This window comes from Diceros bicornis, chromosome 1 (assembly GCF_020826845.1).
Source record: "Diceros bicornis minor isolate mBicDic1 chromosome 1, mDicBic1.mat.cur, whole genome shotgun sequence".
In the NCBI taxonomy this organism is placed as follows: Eukaryota; Metazoa; Chordata; class Mammalia; order Perissodactyla; family Rhinocerotidae; genus Diceros; species Diceros bicornis.
Genome location: NC_080740.1, coordinates 38,030,274 through 38,051,663, shown reverse-complemented (window position 1 = coordinate 38,051,663; position 21,390 = coordinate 38,030,274). Strand labels below are relative to the sequence as shown.

General features: G+C 35.9%; 1 protein-coding gene across 1 annotated transcript in view; it reads right to left on the bottom strand.

Annotated features, from left to right (window-relative positions):
* The window catches only part of LVRN (laeverin), a 78,144-nt gene that overhangs the window by 12,597 nt on the left and 44,157 nt on the right, over nt 1–21,390 (bottom strand). Inside the window, exons 5-15 of the mRNA XM_058538862.1 lie at nt 19,727–19,881; nt 18,139–18,252; nt 12,355–12,498; nt 11,752–11,817; nt 11,592–11,657; nt 11,013–11,185; nt 9,319–9,395; nt 8,825–8,964; nt 6,463–6,518; nt 3,084–3,237; nt 1,534–1,628 (exon numbers count right to left, since the gene is read on the bottom strand). Of these exons, the coding sequence (XP_058394845.1) occupies nt 1,534–1,628; nt 3,084–3,237; nt 6,463–6,518; nt 8,825–8,964; nt 9,319–9,395; nt 11,013–11,185; nt 11,592–11,657; nt 11,752–11,817; nt 12,355–12,498; nt 18,139–18,252; nt 19,727–19,881 (1,240 nt within the window). The remainder of the gene's footprint in view (nt 1–1,533; nt 1,629–3,083; nt 3,238–6,462; nt 6,519–8,824; nt 8,965–9,318; nt 9,396–11,012; nt 11,186–11,591; nt 11,658–11,751; nt 11,818–12,354; nt 12,499–18,138; nt 18,253–19,726; nt 19,882–21,390) is intronic.

Here is a 21,390-nt window from a genome sequence, read left to right as displayed (position 1 = left end):
TCCATATATGAAAACAAGAGGGGATGGTTTATTTCTTTTCTTTGACAACATGCCTTCATTGATTAAGCTTCTGTTTCTTCCTCTGCTCCTCCTGACTTTTATAATTATGTCCAGAAAAAGAACAGAGGTTTTTGTTTCATTTTGTTTTTATAGCTGGGTAGGGGTACACATTATAGTTCCAAACAAAATAAGTTCAAAAAGAATACAGTGAGGAACAATAATAAATTCAGATAAGCAGCGCCTTGAGGTGTGTCTCCCTACACTCTCCAAGTTTGGAGTCAGAGGTAAAGAAATTGAAAGCGGCCACAAACTTCCAGAAAATGCCAGAGCCAAATCTCCATTGCTCCACCCTCCAGTTTCAACCCAGCCTGGCTTGACCTTTTGATAAGCAGAAGTGGAATGTCCAAGGGTGGAAGCCCTCTGAGAGACACTTCTAGGCATTCTTTACATATCCACTCCCTCTCCCCACCCATCTCAAGTTGGCTGCAGCAAGATGGAGTTCTCTAGCAGTACAGTCCAATTCCGCAAGGTTGCTCTGAAGAGAAGAACTGGCCCCAGGATGCTACAAAAAAGCAGGTCACTTCAGTCCAATTTAGGAGAGCCAAGGATATGACCGGTTAACATATGTGCTGCCTGATTGAGTACACTTTTGCCTTCCTTTTCATTCACACAACTTGCCTAACCACTTCCTATTCACCATCTTCCACTTATTTGTCCATTCAACTCTTTGTCCTTCCAGTCATACCCTAGCACTAAAATTTCTCCCTTCTTAGAAGGATACTCTTGAGAGAAAATAATCACATTTTGTATATTTGGTATTTCTTGCTTGGTCTAATTGATTTCAGCTTGATGTTGACTAGAGCTGTAAATATAATCCCTGTACTATTCATTGTTGGTTACAAATTCCCTCCCTAAATCTAGAAGCCCAGACTATACACACAAACCTTGGGTCACAGAGAGGTCAGCGGTACCACAGCCCTATTTTGCCTTTCACCCCCTTCCCAGACCATCACGACAACATACTTACTCCCCTCACCAAACCAATGATGTGAAAATCGTTTGCAATACTTACTCATGCTCACACACAAATGACTGATGTATTTCACTGTCAACCTCCATCATATTTCATAATGGTAGCATTTCTGTCACCAACAATATACAGGGGAGTCTTTTTTCCCCTGTATATTGCTTTCCCATGCCCTTCCATTCATTGCTATAGCTAGCTTTGCTTAGAACAACCTTTCAACAATAGTAGGATAAACTTACAATTTCAACCAGTAGCCTAAGATTTGAGAATATAGAGCTATAAATTCCTGTCCGTACATATATGTGCTTTGTAGGTAAATGAAGATCCCAAACTATTACTTCCCATTAGGATACATTAGCTCACCAATCCCAAAGCTACTGTTCTCAAGTAGCATACAAAAATCTCTCAGTAAATCGGAGGTATTAAGATCTTATTTTATGAATCTGGAAGCCTATCTATTAATATGAATCATTTTATTCAATTATCACTGCTCAAAAAATACTTACAGAGCTAAATAGTCATCTTGCAATGTTGTCACATTTTCATGAATTATAGTTGAATAAATATTCCATATTGACATAAGTCTCTTTAATAGATACTTCTATAAACAATAAAGAAAATATACTGTTAGTTCTGGCTCACAACACTGGATTTCTCCTTGCCTGAAAAGACATTAGTAGAGAAGTGACAGATATTTCCTCAGAAATGATCTTTATTTGTTACTAAATGTGTAACTGGTTTATTTTTTAACCTCTCTAGATTCAGTTTCCTTATATTAAGTAACTCGTAAACAATACAATGTGTATAAGCACACTGCCTGACACATAAGAAGAGCTCAGTAAATATTAGCTATTATTATCATTCACTATCACTGCAAATGTTTGCAGTTGCCCTCAAAATAGAGAAAAAAATGTAAAAATATAAAACTATTAAACTTTCTACCTTAAAACTTCCATGCTTAGTATATCTACCTCCAAGAAAATAAAGAGAACTGATTTATGCCTTGGACAAATTTAAGCCCTGAGTCTGAAATAAAGTTTCTTCAATTGAACTAAATAATAAGAATTGGTAAATAATAAGATTATAAAAGTTATACAATTACCATCACATTCCTAAGAATAAACTAGATGCAATTCATTGAAATTCTTTAAAAACAAATATTAGTTTTTACTTCTTTACTCAGAACCAGTCATCAGATATTATCAATGAGCCACCTTGATCTCACAAACATTTAAGTGCCTTCTTCTGTTGGTCATCATCCCCACATTCAAGTAAGCGCCCATCAGCACTTAGGACACTAGAACAGAGAAAGTCTGGAACCCAAGGTATTTGTGGTCTCGCCCTCAGAGTGCCCCAGAAACTCACTTAGAATCCTCAGCTAACATACTGGCTGGTTTGTCTGTGGCCCCTAACTCTCTGAAGGGTTGCTCTTGAACTTCTACTTTGAATTCACCTGTGCCATTTGTTTTATGATATAAGATATAACAATAGAACTTTTCCCCTTTTATACTGTTTTATATATGTTATTTTCCCCTTTTATAATGACATGATGGCATGTCATTTCTTCATTCATTAATTCTAATTTCCCTTCTCTCTTCCCAACATCAAAAGCAGCTTCAAAACTTTTACTTTTTCTGGAATATACTCTCTGGTCTTAAGTGCTGGCCCTGTAAATCAGAGTATTTCAATTATAAATATAGAGTTGTTAAAAGTCATTCTGTTTGACTCACAATCTTTTAGGGAAATAGTTGCTAATAGATACTATCTTTTTCTATAAGAAAAAAAGAATACCATTTCCATCTACGTCTGATAGGACACATTGCTACTTCACCAAGAATTAAGTACTTTTCCAAATTTCACTCATACTCATCTCCTAGACAGTCTATGACTAAGGTATTTTCTTCCAACAATAATCAGCCATTCTGAAGAAAATGAATATATACAGAACTAATAGACTATTACTTTGGGAAAGACCTGTCTCACAGATGCTGTCTAGAATATGGAAAGAGGAAGAGAGGATTGTTTTTTTAAACCGCATAAAAAAGAATGAAATTACCTTTAATAATGGGAATAAATCATAGTTGTTCACATTGGAAATAAGATCCTTGGTTACCAGGTTCAACAAAACTGCATGCCACACTATGATTTCATCTTCGTCTGCAAGGTACTTGGTTAAATCAAGTGCTGTTTCAATCTCGATATAATTGTTTCTGTTTGGTTTTAAAAAAACGTACACTCAAAAAACCTTTACTTGCTAAATGGTTTGCGCACTTTCCGTATTCGTTCCGTGCTTCAGTGCTTGATTTGAATAAGGTATGTGAAATCAAGAAGCTAGAGGGTAAAGGGCCCTCTAAGATGGAACCCAAGCAATGTTGACAGACCCTCCATTTCAATTTGGTACGTTCAAGTGCACAAATTCTTGGAGGCTATAGAAAATCCAGGCCAAACTTTGGACTGATTATCAGGCAATAGAATATTTGTGCATTTAGTATGATTCTTAATTTCCATTCAACAAGTATTAATTTAAAGTCATTCTTTATCTAATACTCTGCCAGCTACTAGTGGGAACAAAAACTAGTATATAAGGTACTACTCTTGCCTACCATTGAGGAGCTTATTACTTCAGTGAGGAGCTGAAGCTTATGCAGAAGAATCTGTTAATGAAAGGTCCTAGAAAAGGCAATGAATACAATAAAGCAGCAAAGAAGGAAAACATACACATGTGATGAAAAAGTCAGGGAAGGCCTCCTGGAGGAGAAACTTAAGGGCAATGAAGGATGGGTAGGATTGGAATGGGTAGAGAGAAAGAGGAAGGCAGCTTAGGGGAAAGAAGATAAAATGGGAATTAGTGTGATGGGCAGACCATGCTCACCAAGGCAGGGGGTTTCTCTTGTGTATAGCAAGAGATAGGGGCTAATAGGTAGGGGGGTTCAAAACTGTGGAGAGCCTTGAATATCAGGATCAAGAGTTTACATTTGGTGGGAAGGTGTTTAAACAACTGGGGGTAACATCATGTAATTGATGCCTTAAAATTTCATTGCAATTGTGCTGAACAAGACAGAAGGGAATTCAAAGAAACTAAAGGCTGCAAGCTAACGCAATAGGCCAGGCAAAGGATGACGAAAGTTTGGCTTAGTATGAAAGCAGTGAAGGTAGTAAGTAAGGTGAGAATCCAAAAGACATTCCCAAGAATGAAAAGATACGACGTGGTGACTATTCGGGAGATGGAGAGAGAGGAAGGAGTCAAGGATATCTCTGATGTTTCAAGTTTGGGTGATGGGAAGAATAGTGGTACCTTTGACAGAGAGGAAGCAATTGATAGCAGGAGCAATTTAGAGACAGAAATAACATTCAGCGTTTAAAGTACTGAATTTAAATGACCGCAGAATAAACAGAAGACAAGAGCAGACAAAGAGAGATGTAGATTTAGAAGTTATCAACATACCCTTCCACAAACATTTATTGAGTAACTTATATCTGCTGGGCACTGTACATGTCTGCAATAAAATGATCACTGAAACCATAAGAATGCATGAGTTATCCAAAGGAAAGACAGCAGAAAATAACATAACCACGATTGGTCTTAAGGATGCTCACAGCAGCAGGAAGAAGAGAAGTCAGATACATTAGGAGAGCCAGGTTTGCATACTGGAGTCTCAGGAAGCCAAAAAAAGAAGTTTCCAGGAGGACGTGGTCAACAGTATCAAAGTCATGTTAACCATAGAGAGGATTCAGCAAAGTAGTGGGCAAAGAAATGTGCCACAGGTCACAGAGGGAAAAAGTAGTGGAGAACAGAAGGATAAAATAAAAAGATATTCATTCAAGAAATATGGCAGGCCAAAGAAAGAGAGAATACACTGGATAATTTATTATTTATACTCCATAATTTTATTGTCTGAAAATTTAAATTCTGAACATATATTAATTTATCTGGTTAAATACTTGGCAGCACAGCTTATGTTGAGTAAATTCAATATAAATAAAATCAATAATTCTGTAATATACTAAAATACAGGCTCATTAAAATTATACCTACAGCCATCACCTTTGGATAGCAAAAATCACTTTAAAATCTTAACTGATAATCTATTTATTTCTAGAAACATTTTTTTGATACATCAGCTACTTTATTTCCTTAACTTCCAATGTTACAAGAAAATATGAATACATCTTCTATAATCTTTATAAATTTATCCATTTTAATATTTAATAGCCTTTACAAATGAAAGCCTGAATCACTTGTACTTTATCTAAGTTTTTATTTTTCATTGAGATTTTAAAAATAATGATTCTTATACTTCTTGAAATAATTCTTTAAATATTTAAACACTGTTATCTTTTTCTATTCACATCTTCTCTACTTCATCCTTTTAAAAGTTTTCTTCTAAGGGCTTCCTTTTAAAACATTGAATTATCTTTGCTGTTCTTTTAAAATCCTCCATAATGAGTTTCAATCTTATTATACCAAAATTAATTTGATTGAAAATATGTAAGACTTTGATATAATTGACCACCAAGTTTTGACTTGAGAAAGAACATACTCTTTCTTCTCAACTTGTTGTAAAAAACATTACCTTCTGTGGCTTTCATTTCTAATCATAGTAGATATTATTGCTCTTTCCTGATATGATTTTTTTTGAATTAGCTTTTTTCAATTTTTTTTATTGTGGCAAAATACACAAAACATAAAACTTACTGTCATAATCATTTTTTTTTTTTTTTTTTGTGAGGAGATCAGCCCTGAGCTAACATCCGCCAATCCTCCTCTTTTTTTGCTGAGGAAGACGGCCCTGGGCTAACATCTGTGCCTATCTTCCTCCACTTTATATGGGACGCCGCCACAGCATGGCTTACCAAGCAGTGCGTCGGTGCACGCCCGGGATCCGAACCAGCGAACCCCGGGCCGCTGCAGCGGAGCGCGCGCACTTAACCGCTTGCGCCACCGGGCCGGCCCCTGTCATAATCATTTTTTAAGTGTACTGTTCAGTGGTATTAAACACATTCATAATGTTATGTGACCATCACCACTATCCATCTCCATAAGTCTTTTCATCTTGTAAAACTGAAACTCTACACCTATAAAACAATATCTCTCCATTCCCCCTCCCCTCCAGCCCCTTGGCAACCACCATTCTACTTTCTGTCCTTATGATTTTGACTACTCTAAGTATCTCATATAAGTGGAATCATACAGCATTTGTCTTTTCGTGACTGCCTTATTTCACTTAGCATAATGTCCTCAAGGTTCATCCAGGTTGCTGCATATTTCAGCAACTTATATATTATAAAATTCACTATAACCACAGAATTTGATCTTAATCTAAATAAGTTAGGGCCCATATATACTAAAGAACCATCTTCATGTGATGAGGCTATTATTTTTATAAATTTCTTCAGGTACACTCTAAAACCATGAGTGAAGAAAATATACTCACTTCGCCAAGGAAAAGGCATCAACAATCAACTGCAGTCTGTGAATAACGGGAATAGCCTGCAAATTAGATCCAAATATGTTCAGGAAAAGATGAGGACTTTCTTAGTAAAAAAATAATTTTCAAAATAATGACATTTAAAGAGATCATTGCTGCTTACAAAGCACTTTCATGTGAATTATACCATGTGCAAAGAAATAATAATTTCTAGGGATAGGTCCCATAATTTATTTATTATAAATCTGTTTTTGATAAATGATCCCTCAGAACATCAATCATAAGGATTAAATATGGCAGAGAGTTTTGCCAAAATACTTCCTGAAAAACAGTATGTTAAAAAATAAAACAGGAAGCCAAGTTTAAAAGGCCTCTCCAAACAGAAAGTATATATTAAATTGTATTACAATGTCCAAATTATTGTCAGGGAATTTTGGGCATAGGAAGCCTTAAATAAATATTATTTAGCACTATTTTGGCAATATTGAGGTACTCTTTTAAATGGTATGTTTCTTCTCAAGATTTTACTAATTTGACACAATAACCACCAACAGAGCCCTTTGAATCATGGAAAGGCAGGGGTTAATTGCCAACCTAACTCCTTAGGCTTCTGTTTGAGCTCAGCATTGCCAGACCTCAGGACTCTGTCTCAGTTTGTGCCCTAAGGGTGCCCAAAGTCTCCTAGAGCATTTCTTCAACACCTTCCAGCATGTTCACATATATGGTCCCAGAAAATTTATCTTCACAACATCCCCTTAAGCATCTGAACAAGCCAAGCTCAACTCTTTCCTTGGTAGTAGTCTCATTTCTTTTCTGGCAGTAATAACACTTACATTTGCTACATTAATATTAATAATGGAAATGCTGTTCTATTTGCTCACCAATTATGTTGTAGGAATAACTGACCTCAGTTTTTCAATAGTAAATCTACAATGGTTTCAAGAAATCATTACTATAATGGCGTGACCTAATACTTCCGTAACTAAGAGTACTCTTAGAAATTAACAAGAATTTAGCTAATCTGAAAAAGATTTTAAAAGAAAATATTATTATTAGTGGTTTTTGAGGCTTTATTCAAAAGCCCAATAATAATTTTTTTAAATTATCAAACATGTTCTGAAAGCCTGAATTATGTCAGGCATCTGTTAAACATGATACACACATAACCTCATTTAATCTTCACAACAACTCTTTAAGGTTGGTCTATTATACTCATTATTATACAGATAAGGAAATTGAGGCATGAATGGTCAAATAAGAGGCCCAAGGTCATATATCTAGTAAATGATGAACAAAAATATGAACACAAGTCTACCTCACCCAGACCCCAAGCTCTGGACCAACATGCGGTACTGCCTCTTCTGCTAGAGAGTCTGCCGCGTGTCTCCAAGAACTTTCGAAGAGAGAGACACCTAAGATATCTTTTAGTTCAACACTCTACTTTTACGAATGGACTCTCAATGAACTTCCCAAGGTTTCACAGCAGAGTCAACTCTATAGACTTCTAAACCAGCATCCATTTCCACCAATGGAGATTTAGTTTAATTCAACCAATTAAAATCTGACTCATTAGAGCTAGCTAAAATTTTAATATTTAAATATTGCATAATGATTTACAGTTGTTTTACACTTTAAAGTGATATTGGATTATTAGTGATATTTTGTGAATTAAATTCTCTCCTATGAGGGAGAGTGAGAATATAATTCTTAGAAAATTAACATTTTCTAGCATATACAGTGCACCTACTAGGGGCTTAGAAATTTTAAGTATATGTTTACCTACATTGTCTTTAATTTGCATAAAGAATAAGAAAAATATGATATTCTCATTTTAACGTGAAGACATGGAAGCAAAATATTTAAGTAACTTGCCTAAGATCATAAAACTAATGGTTAATTTGTGTTCTGATTTTTACTTAGAAAGGTAAAATCATTGTGGAAAAGCAAGATTAGTGTTCAAAAACACAATACATTCGGGGCTGGCCGAGTGGCGTAGTGGCTAAGTTCACGTGCTCTGCTTCAGCTGCCCAGGGTTCACAGATTTGAATCCCGGGTGTGGACCTACACACCGCTCATCAAGCCATGCTGTGGTGGCACCCACATACAAAATAGAGGAAGATGGGCACAGATGTTAGCTCAGGGCCAATCTTCCTCAGCAAAAAAACACACAATACATTCAAACAAAATCTCCCTCTTCTAAGAGAAAGAAAAACATCCAGTATGCCTTGGGGTGAGAGGTGGTAATGGGGGTGGAGTCTCTTCCCACCAGACTATAAACCATCAAGTTTAAGTTGAAAGTTCAACCTTTAAAAGACTAGAGAGCACATTATTAATGATATTTGAAGAAAGATATAAAAAATAGCCTTACCTTAGGATCTTTTTCAAGCTGTTGATTTAATTTCTTCCAACCTAATTTATCATAGTTAACTCTATAATATCCAGACATATTCAAATTTAAAATCACCCAGTCATGATCAGAATCTGAAACTTGCATTTCAGGAAATACTTCTACAAAGGAATATGTGAAAAGTTTGAAATGGTATATTTTTAAAATATTTCAATACATGTTTATACTATATCCTCTTAATTCTAAACAATAAACCCAAGAAAACAAAAAGTAAATGAATTCTAAAATGTATACCGATCCTACCATATAATTATATTTTTTCACATATAATGGCTTTTGATTTATAACTTTTCATTAAAACTTTATGTTCAACAAGAATGATATAATATTTTAGTTTTAAACAAGATAGCTTTTTAAAAGCTAGACATTTCAACATTTTATTCTCTGCCTGTACATATACATATAATATATATTTATGTATATATGTGAAGATATTTTTTAAATTTGTTACTTACTGCTGCTATTATCTAGCCAGACTAAAGACTGTGTAGTTCCATTTTTTATCCAAAGAATAGGTATAATCCATGTGTCACTTATTGGAAAAAAATTGAAAATTCAGTTAATTTTCACACACAAGAATATAAACTCTGAGCCAATATTAAACAAGATGATAAAACAACAGAACTCGAATTCTTTGGTCATTCCCTCTGGATATTCAGCAATTTGCTCTTAGGATTATTCACTGTTATTTTTATAAGCCAGTTTTACTGTGGCTATTTGTTTACTCTCTCTTCTTGTGTCTTACAGATTTACTTCTTCTTATAACCTAAAGTAGCTATTAAGACTATCTTGTATCTGAAACTTTCAAGACCTATTTTATTAAATTTTAGCCACATAGGCTTACTCAGGGATTGTTCAAATGCTGCAGACAGACACAAATCTATCCGTGCCAAGAGAGGTGAAGTGTACTTTAAGAAGAAAAAGCTTCAAATATTTCAAAATGCTTTTCCACCTCAAGCTTTCTCCCCATCTGAAAAGCGTTCAGCACAAATCAGACAGATTATTCATATTTACTGAATGCCAACATTCTTCCCACATCAGTAGATGTGACCTGGATGAAGTAGCCGACCACAGGGAGGATGTTAGTCGTCTGAAGAGACACGCTACATGGAGTTTGGGCAGTATTTCCAATCTTGCTCAAATGCTCACAAGTCTGATTTCTCAAAGACTTTGAACTGAGGGTCTGTGTTTATCTGATAGCTAAGGCACACTTCTCAAAATTCACAGAATGTCATAGTGACAAGGGACATCCAGGTCTCCTGTTCCTGTCCCCTAGGATTTTAAAGAAAGAGTAGGAGGACCAGAAGATTTTGGTGGTGGTATTTGAAGATTAATTACTCATTTGTGCTGATACTTACTACAATGAGATATGAGGATCAAAAATAGTTGAAAATTATCTAACAAGTTAATAAAGAGAAGAGAAAGGAAGGAGAAAGTGATGAATGCTAAGCCACTTTACACCTGTTATTTCATTTCATTTTTACAACAATCCTCTGGGATACATGTTATTACGTTTACTTTATAGATAAGGCAACTGAAACTCAGAGACCTAAATAAGACTTACCTAAGGTTTGGATTTCAGTGAAGTCAATACTTAAACCCAGGTCTAACAGAATCTAAAAGCCATAATTATAATAAGTATGGCTATAAATACACACATATGTGCATGTGCAGACATGCACAGAACTATTCCTCAAGGATACAGTTACCTTTCAGGTCTGTTTCTAGGGAAGAGAAGACTACCTTGCAACAAGACCACCTTTTCTCTTAAGTAACATGAGGCCATTCATGGCTCTATCTTTTTGTCTCTCACCCAGAATCCTGAGTAATTCATTACCTCTGTCTGAAGGACAAAAAGGAATACATAACACTCAAAGCTTTGGTTACTAGTGTAACCCTAAATCCCAGGGGAGGAGCATTGCCTTGAATGCCTAACTGCAGGTCTCTGGCCTTGCTCAGGACATCAGGGGCTGTACCTCATCCTGGCAGCCCAGTAACGTGCTGCATGGAGCACTAAGTCGCCCTCCCAGAGTCACTCTGCAGAAGGGTGTGTAGCCAGTAGGGGTTATGCTCCTCAACCACAGGCTGGTTTCCATTGATCAGAGCTCAATCTCAAGGAAGGAGAAGACAGAGGAGCAATTCTACCTACTTGTGGCTTAGAAGAGTCTGGTTTTTAACCTTTCCAAGGTAAAATGGCTCCTGTTTCATGACGCCAGTAGATACATTTAAGGTGATAACTGGAAAACCACTCTGGTGTGTCCAACTGTCCATTATGCTTTTTACTGTTGCTGGCAAAAGAATTTTACTCTGGTCATCTATGGCCTGTTTTAAGAAATCATCACAAAAGCAGTTATTTATCATCGAAATCTTTTGAGGTAGCTATCTCCTAAAAAAAACCATATAGCTATTCTAGTCCTCATTTATATAGCAATTTCCAGTGGGTGATACTCTAGGCCAAATTCAGAACTCTGTTCAACTCAATATATGAAAGTTTCTTAGTTCATTCATTCATTCACTGAACACACATTTATGGATCTAATATGCACAGGCTCTGTTCTGGGCACTGGGAATACAGTGGTGAAGACTAAAGAAACAACCCCTGACCTAAGGGAGCTTCACAAACAAGGCAACATTGTTTTCCTGTGGCATTGCCATATATGCCTGGCCTCCCGATTTTGTTGTACACAAAACAACTCAGCAAAAACATGTCAGGAAGAAGGACAATTACCATCTGAAAATGCCTCCATAGATCATCTTGCTCAGCATTTGAGTAAGAAAATGTCTCCAAATAGGACTGTAAAAATAGAACAGTTAAGGTTAAGATAAATAACATGCCAAAGCAATTTATGTTTACTGTCTTTCAGGTAATAATGACTTTGTAAACTCACCTTAAGTGCGCTGATAAATAAATTCTCATTCAGGAAACTGGAAAGCATCCGGACCATAGACGCTCCCTAAGACATAAGAAGCTGTCCGTTATCTGAACAAAATTCAATATCTAAATACAGACAGATTTCATTTTGATATGCAATATTTTGGGCTATGCCCCTGATCGCATTGTGCACTTTAGTTGAACGGTTATGTTATCCCAAAATATGCTAATAAAATAGTAGACTGTCACTAATTAATAGGTAAAAGGTGAGCCAATGTCCTACATATAAAGAGTTCAGGGTACACAAAATTTTTAAATTGAGATATTTACATGGCAAGAATAAATTTCCACCAAACAGAAGAGTTTGTCTTCAAAGTAGCAATCTGTCTAAGTCTCTTTATAATGGTAGATGGTACCAAGCACCTAATATGGTCTCGACTAATATTTGCTAGATAAAAATCGACTTAACCACATTTTCTGAAATCCATCTACTGAATAAAATTAAGATTATTTGTATCAAAAGTTGTATAGTAGCATATTAGCCTATGACTCTTAAAATCTATTTGATGCAACTTTCTTCAAGAGTGTAGAACAAAAGGAAATATATAAGTGATTTTACCTTGCTGTAAGTAAATAAGTCAAACACCTCATTTATTTCATCTGTTTCTGTGAAATTTTCCGCCTTCATGGATACAGCTCTAAATACCAGGGCATGATCTTCTTTGAGGACACCATACAAAATGTTAGTAAAAAAGACCTCATTCTAAAAGGAAAAGATTCAGCCACATTAACTTCTGAGGTGTCATAGAAACACAAAATTCAATGTTCCTAAAATAACTTTCAAAAACTGACACTGAAGAGGGGACAAACAGTAATGGAGCAGTGCTGTGTGAACTGCAATATGCTTAATAAGTCAAGATTCTTTGAATAACAAAATTCTAGAATACTTTCCCTCCCATTTGGTATCGTTTTTTATTTCAATTTACAAAAATCAATTGCAAAAGTTAATGTGGTTTCCAAGAGAGCCATCTACATTTCCCCTAAGGAGGTCCCTGTCTACACAGACAGAGCCCCCCAAGAAATAGCATCTCAAGATCATTTTAATCTTCTAGAATTTTATTGGTAATTTTATTAGTAACCCCTTAAAATTTATCAGTCTCTCTTACACGGACATGTACGAACCAAAAGCATGCCAGATTTACAAATTCACAAGGATGCTGATAAAATAATTTGTAATTGGAAATAAATCCACAGACTGGATACTAGAGTTTATAGCTCATGCATTAAGAGAAGGCAATTTATTACATTTTAATGAGAAGTACAGGACTCTCCAAAAGACTAGATCCCTCTCAGACACATGACAAGGGCCATTTCTTTCTGAAGGGATGCTAGAAGGAAAACCAAAGGATAGCCAAGAGGTGCCTGGGATGACAGAGCCAAAGAAAGGGCAGTGGAGTAGCTGCAGGGACAGCTCCCTCATACCCTGCAGAGCTGGGCGAGCCCCCGATCATCCACATGAAGCCTCAACTCCCTAGTGATTCTCTCTGGGGTCCCCAAGTGACTCTCTCACCTCTCAACAGTGTCAGATAAACTCTCAAATTCTGCCCCGCCTCCATTTGTCAATGTTCCAATCAGCTCTCTCCTATTAGCACATTATTTTTAGATTTATTAATGCCATTGATTAGGCTACTATCAAACTCTGCTCTTCCAAAAATGAGAAAGCCTGTCATTTAAAGCAATGCATGTCAAACTTTAATGTGAATAAGGGTTGCCTGGGGATTTTGTCAAACTCATATTCTAATTCAGTTGGTCTGGGTTAAGGTTTATATTTCTAATAAACCACCAGATGATGCTGACATTGCTAGTTTGAGAATCACACTTTGAGTAGCAAAGATTTAGAGGAGACATCTGCATAAGTCTGATCTTATTCACTAAGTATGGCTTTTATTAGTTTAACACTCAAGAGTTCTTGAGAGTGCCTCACTGTTAACCCATGTGTCATATAAGCACAACGAAGAAAAAAGAGAAAATACACCCTCCAATAACCACATTAGAATGTCAGTACAGTTCTTTCCAATCTTTTTTCCTCTGTATTTATTTATTCTCACAGTTGTAAAACCTTTTTATCCTGTGTAGGGGATCAGAATTTGCCACCCTGAAATGTGTTTCTTGGGCTTGATTATTTTTGAGAACAAAAGAACTCAAAAAGAAAACCAAAACAAAACAAAAAACCTTTGACCTTCCCCCTAACTGCCTAAAAGAATTTAAAATAGAAGGCATGTACCAGGAAGGAGGTATCACCATAGACAATTGTAGGTGTGGTAGATAGGAAGGCACCTAGCAAGGCCATGGCCCAGCAAACACTTGTTACCAAACCTTTGCTCTTCTGTCTCCACGTGAATTGCCTTCCTCCTCTTTGAAGTTCCAAACCACTACCCCCAACATCCTCCTTTGTCCTTAGCTACAGATGGTATTTAAGGTAGTGGCTTCAGCCATTTTGGCAAGTTACTCAGTTTTTCTGAGTTTCTCCCATGTATACAGGTGATTAAATTTTTTTGATTTTCTCCTGTTATTCTGTCTCATGTCAATTTAATTCTTAGACCAGCCACAAGAACCTAGAGGGTAGAGAAATAGTTCTTCCTCCCCTACACCTGCTTATTTACTTATTATAGCATTCATATTAAAATTTTGCTATCTCATCTTCATAACTATCCTTAACAATTGCTGCTGCATTATAAATAAAACAAATATAAATTGGAAGGAAATAAACAAAAACTTAATAGTGATTATCACAAGGTGGTCAAATCACAGATTGATTTTCTTCTTTTTAAAGTACAGCAGATGTAACTTTTGCAAAAGAAAACATTAAAATAAAAAAATGCATGGCTGCGTAGTACCCCATCAGGTCAATGCACCATAATTGACTTAATCATTTCCCTATTAGTTAGGCATTTAAGTTGCTTCCAGTTTTTTGCTGTTGTAAACAATGTTTTAATGAACACTTTTCTCCACATAGCCTTTTCCATATTTTGTGGGTCTTTTCTCCCTCAGAATGGATTGTCTGTCTCTCTTCTGCCTGCCTGGTATAAGGTTTTGTGTAATCATCTACGTATCATTGGAATCACACAAGGTAACTGTGACGAATGGGCAAACACCTCTTACTCAACATCCCTGAGGTTTTTCTATCCTGGACTTCCCATAAGGTGATGCTTGTCCCAACCTGTTCCAGTCCTGCCAGAGAGAAACACTACATCAAAAAGTGATGTCAGCTTTTCTAAAAAACATATGTAGCCACTGCATATAGTGACTGGATAAAGTGAGACTGTACACTCACCATCACTTTCTTCCTGCAAGCTGTGAGAGCCCAGAGAACAAGACCTAGTTCTACTAAATCTATTATTATCCTAAGAAATAGAACAGTATTGATTATAATAAATTTGTGTGGAAATCACTGTGGTTAAAAGCACAAACTTTGGAGTCAAGCTGCCTGACTGAGTCCTCCTCTTAGGAGTTGTGTGACCCATAAAAGGCAACTTTATCTCTCTGAAACTCAGTTTCATCATCTGATAATAGGGGAAAGAACACCGTCCTCACTGGATTATTATCAGGACTAAATTAATGTACATAAAATTCTTAGCACAGTGCCTGGCAAATAGGACATGCTCAATAAGGGTTAACCACTACTGTAATTACCTCTTTGTCTCCCTCTCTCCCTCTTCCCTTCCCTCTCCTTCTCCCTCTCCCTCCTCCTCCTCCTTCTTATGAGAGTTGAATCAGATAATGTATATAATACTCTACAGGCACACAATGAGTGCTTAGTAAATGGTAGTTGTCACAACAGTACCTAGCAGATACTCAATAATCTGTTGAATGACTGCATTAAACTTATTTCACAGATGAGGAACTAAAGTTCAGAAGCATTCAACTGCTTGCCTCCACTTACAATGACCGTAAAAACAGAACAAGATCTGACTGCCTGCAAGGCCCATATGTGCCTGTTCCCTCGACCAACTCTGCTGCTTCCCTAGAACAGTCAGAAGAGGGATAGAGAAGAGTCAGTCAGTGGCTGTGTCAGAGCTGGAGCTTCAGGGATCAAGAAACCAATTGGTCCTTAACGTTCTGAATCCTTGACCATGACCCATTCATCTCATGTTTAAATAACTTTATGCTGAAATTAGACCAAGAAATAGAAAAACGGAAATCTGTTTCTGCATATGGTTCTGTGATTCCCTTACTCAATTTCAATCTAGAATAGATTAAAAAGAAGCCAAAATTCTTGATCTCTCGAAGATCATTGAAACAAGGCCTCGGCTTTTCTCAAGTGCCAGGATCTGATACTCTTCTGGCAAAGGTTATATTCACTCAGTTCCACAAGTTATTGAGAAATGTAGACTCAGAAAAGAGTGATTAAGAAACCAGTGATAAAAAAGAAATAACTAAACGGTACAAAAAAAGGCTAATCTTACCATTTTAGCTTCAGAAAGACTAGAAATATGTTTTCACCCAGATTTCCAAGATATGACAATATCTTAGCCATTTTAGTTGCATTAACAGGTAACTGATTGATGTTAATAATATATTTATTCACTTAAGAACATAGAGGGTGACTCTAATTGTTTTATGGGAAAGAAAATTTTTCCTTATTGATTCTAAGCACAGAGTTAATTTGGGATACAACCAAATGCATTCAAAAACAGTTATAAATGACACCGACCATGTGTAGTTCTATTTTATAAAAGAGAGATATAAACAATTTTGTACGTACAGAGTATACAGAAATGACTTTTGAAGACAACTAAGATTTACTGTATGTATATAAAGTTTATGTATATGAAAAGAGTCACACAATGAACACACACACATACCCCATTAGCTCCTTGAGAACAAGAACATGCCCATGTGTTTTCTCTGCAGAGCACAGTGGTTAAAGGCATGGGCTTTGCAGACAGAGAAACCTGGAATTGAATCTCATCTCTGACATATAATAACTGTGAGACCTTGAACAACTTACTTAACGCTTCTATGCCTCAGTTTCTCAACTATAAAATGGAAAAAATAACAACTACACTCACATGATTGTTTTCAGGATTGAATAAGATGATGTAGGTATAGAACTCATACCACCTGGCACTTAAGTCCTCAGTGTTCAGTGAACGGTAAATTGTTGTTACCAATACAGTATTATTGTTGTCATCATCATGATCCTCCACATCAGACTAGACCCAGACAACTGGCTTATAGTCACTGTCCTGACCCAATCAGGCAAATGATCTCGGGCAAGTCACTTAACCTGTCAATACTTCATTCTCCTGATCTATATAATGATGTCCAATCCAGGGGAGGAAGAGCAGAGGCACCGTAGAGCAGCTGGACGGCAGGGTGATGGGCATTTTACACAATGCCTGCAAAGGGTAGGGTGGGCGGTATGCAACTGGGGCAGTAAGAGGCTGCTATATCAGTGCTTCCCAGAAACTGCGACTTCACGAACAGGTGAAAAAGAATTTTTTTTTTTTAAAGTTTCTGTGGGGCCAAGACAAATATCATCTATCTACCATCTCCAACCTTTCATAAAAGAAGGGAAATTTTACTAGCAATGTAATAGAAAGAACATAATCGTAGAATCTCCTTCCAAGTGAATAAATTTAGCCTGTAAGAAAGATCTGGCCAGTAGAGATCAGCATTTCAAACATCAATACACTCGTTGAATGAGTGAGTGTAGGGAGAGGAGAAAAGAGGCCAAGAATCGAGCCTTGGAAACACTTGGGGGGAGAGATGAGGTAGGGTCCTGCAAAGAGCAGCACGAAGAGTAGTTCCAAGCACAGAGACATGGTGGGCAGCAGGAACTTCAGCGGGGAAAATACAATAGCAACTATAACATCAGCTATTAATACTCTATATAAGATCAGCTATATTATATAAAATAAAATATATAATACTTATAATATATGATAGCATATTATTTATCATTCAAGTCATAGACTACTGATTACAACTGCTTTAAAATTTAGTTTAGGTAGCAATAAGTTAAAATAACCTAAAATCTAACAATAGGGAAAGATTATATACATACATCTTATAAGATGATATAATAAAATATTAGGCAACCCTTAAAAATCTTGTTTTCAAAAATCATTTAATGATTTGTGGAAATGCCGTGATATAATACGAAGTAGAACAGGCATTACATATTTCTGTATAAGTCCCACTTTTATGAATATTTACAATAAGTAAAAGTGTGGAAAAAGAAAACACATCAAAAAGATAACACTGATCATCTCTGATATTACAGATAATTTAATATTCCTTGTATTTTTTCTGTATTTCACATATTTTCAACAATGAATATGCATTACTTTTATAATTAGGAGAAAAATTTATAAATAAATTTAACAGACATACTTACTCTTGGGAATTTAGGATAGAAGTGGTTAATTACTTCAAACTCAAAATAAGATGCAAAACCCTCATTGAGCCAGAGATTGTTCCACCAATCCATGGTAACCAGGTTTCCAAACCACTTTTGGAGATGGGGAAAAAAAGAGCTTTCTTAAATTTAATTTAAGTAATATTTACTGTAATTGCGTGTTAAATAAACATAAGATCAAAGATATAATTAAACTTTATTTGCCATCAATAATAAAACTTGAAAACAAGACTCCAAAAAGCACAGTGTTGTTTTAACATGAAGAGATATCAATCATGCATCTCTCTGAAATAATTATTTCACATCCAATTATTGAAAACAATTTTTGTTTTAAAATTGTGATGTTCAAAAATAAGGTAAGCTAAAATAGCATTTCTTAAACTGTCCACTTTGCCCAAAAGTTATGTTAAATTAAATAGAGCAGAAGTCCCGTATGTTCATTTAACACCTACCAACTACAGCATCTTATACTCTAAATAGACTATATCAGGATTTCACTGTATGAAGTTATTATGTTCTAAGAACATGATTGGATCTGCACTATGTACAAATCACTCAAATAACCATATGTTCTGTAAAGTGGTCCAGCTATAATTATTTTCTATTTGAGCTTAACAAAAAGAAAGTGTAAATGGATGATGAATAGAATCAGGAAAGAAAAACACAATAATTTCCAAAACCAACAAATCCACCCCCTGGTATTTAACCAAATTCTTATAACAGCTGTGATTTACTAATAGTTAGCAGCCTATATTCCAAAACAACACGTCATTTAGGCTCTAATAAAAAAAATGACACTTTGGGTGACTGATCAAAATTTGTGAAAGTGTATGTTGACTGTGTAACAGGGTGTTATTCAATCCCAGTAAATCACTCTTTCTTAAAACTTCTTATGGACCCACACAACAAGAAGATAACAATTTCATAGTTTAGATGATTTCTTTCCTGACACACCTGTATTAATAGAGTTGAGTTGAAAATGTAGATGTGAGACTCTCCATCAGATCAAAAAACTAAACTTAAATCACAACGTGAAAGCATATAGATCTAATGAAATAAATTCTTGTTTACAGTGCCTTTGGGGATGCAGCTTGACAAATAATTACTGCTTATCTCACTGACACCAATAATGCCTACATCCCGTTAACCTCTCTCTAAAACACCAAAAAAAAAAAATCCAAGTTTATCACAATCTCCTGATGAAATGTGGATATCTTTCAGTGACATTTTACAATATCCCTTATCTTAAGATGGAATGAAAACAAATCATCAGCGCTCTGCTTGGCTTACTTTTTCTGAAGAGGATTTTGTGGAGCACAGTTAATCTTTGGATGTAAATAGTGGACCCTCAAATGGACTGTAAGGTCTCATCAATATGACCCACCACCAATAGTTCAAATCCACCCGGAATCTGATTACACAGATCCTTCCTTGCTTTTACTCACTCCCACTTTTAGAACAATTTTTTAAAATTTGGTATACAGCAGGGTTTTTTGGTTTTGCTATTTTTGGTAGAACAGCTGGAAAATATCTTCATGTAAATAAGAAAGAACATTTTACCACATGCCTGATGTCCGATCTCATGGGAGACAATGGAGAAGATCACAGTCTTCTTTTCTGTTAGCTGATCCTCTGGTTGTAGCAACAATAATGACTCATCGAACACCAGTAGTCCCCAATTTTCCATTGCACGTTTGTCAAAAGTAGGCAAGGCAATTATATCTAAGTGGATTTAAATGTAAGGAAAAATGAAATCATCTCTTCTAAAAAATTTGAAATTTCCAGATATAAATATTTCAAAATGAAATTATAAAACTACTGAAAGAAAATACAAGTGACTATTTATAATCTGAGGGGAGAGAAGGCTTTATATACTAATACCAGAGACAAAAGCCAGAAAATAAATTGTTTTGACTATATAAAAATCAAACACTTCTGATAAAGGACTTGTATGCAAAATATACGAACTCTTAAAACTCAACAATAAAATAAACAACTCTACAAAATTGGCAAAAGATCTAAACAGATACTTCACTAAAGAAGATATACAAATGGCAAAATAAGCATATGCAAAGATGCTCAAAATCATATGTCATTAGGAAATTGCAAATTTTTTAAATTTAACTAATTAATTTATTTTAGTGTGTTTGCGTGTGTGTGAGGAAGATCAGTCCTGAGCTAACATCCATACCAATCCTCCTCTTTTTGCTGAGGAAGACTGGCCCTGAGCTAACATCCATGCCCATCTTCCTCCACTTTATATGGGACGCTGCCACAGCATGGCCTGACAAGCGGTGTGTCGGTGCGCGCCCGGGATCCGAACCTGGGTTCGCCAGCTCTGCGCACTTAACCACTACGCCACAGGGCCGGCCCCAGGAAATTGTGAATTAAAACAACAATGAGATACCACTACACCTCTGTTAGGATGGCTAAAATTCAAAACACAACACCAAATGCTGGAGAAGATGTGGAACAACAGGAACTCTCATTCATTGCTGGTGGGAATGCAAAATGGTATAGCCACTTTGGAAGACAGTTTAGCAGTTTCTTATAAAGCTAAATACAGGCTGACCATACAGTCTAGCAACTGAGCTCCTAGTATTTACCCAAATGAGTTGAAACCTTATGTCCATACAAAAACTTGCACACAAATGTTTATAACATCTTTATTGATAATTGCCCAAAATGGGAAGCAATCAAGACATCCTTCAATAGGTGAATGGATAAACAAGTCATGGTACATCCGTACAATAGAGTATTATTCAGTGATGAGAAAAAATAAGCTATCAAGCTATGAAAAGTCATGGAGAAACCTTAAATGCATAATTACTAAGTGAAAGAAGCCAGTATAGAAAAGCTACACATGGTATTATTCCAACTATATCTCATTATGGAAAAGGCAAAACTATACAGATAATAAAAAGATCAGTGGTTTTCAGGGACTTTGGGGAAAGGAGGAGGATGAATAGGTGGAGCACAGGGAATTTTTATGATAGTGAAACTATTCTGTATGATACTGTAATGGCGGATACATGTATTATACATTTGTCAAAACTCAAAGAACTGTACAACACAAAGAGTGAACTCTAAAGTAAACTATGGACTTTAGTTAATAATAATGTATCAATATTGGTTCATTAATTGTAACAAATGTACCATACCAATGCAAGATGTTAACAATAGCAGAAACTGGAGGGAGGGATGGAGTTGGGGGGAAGGGAGAGAAGGTAT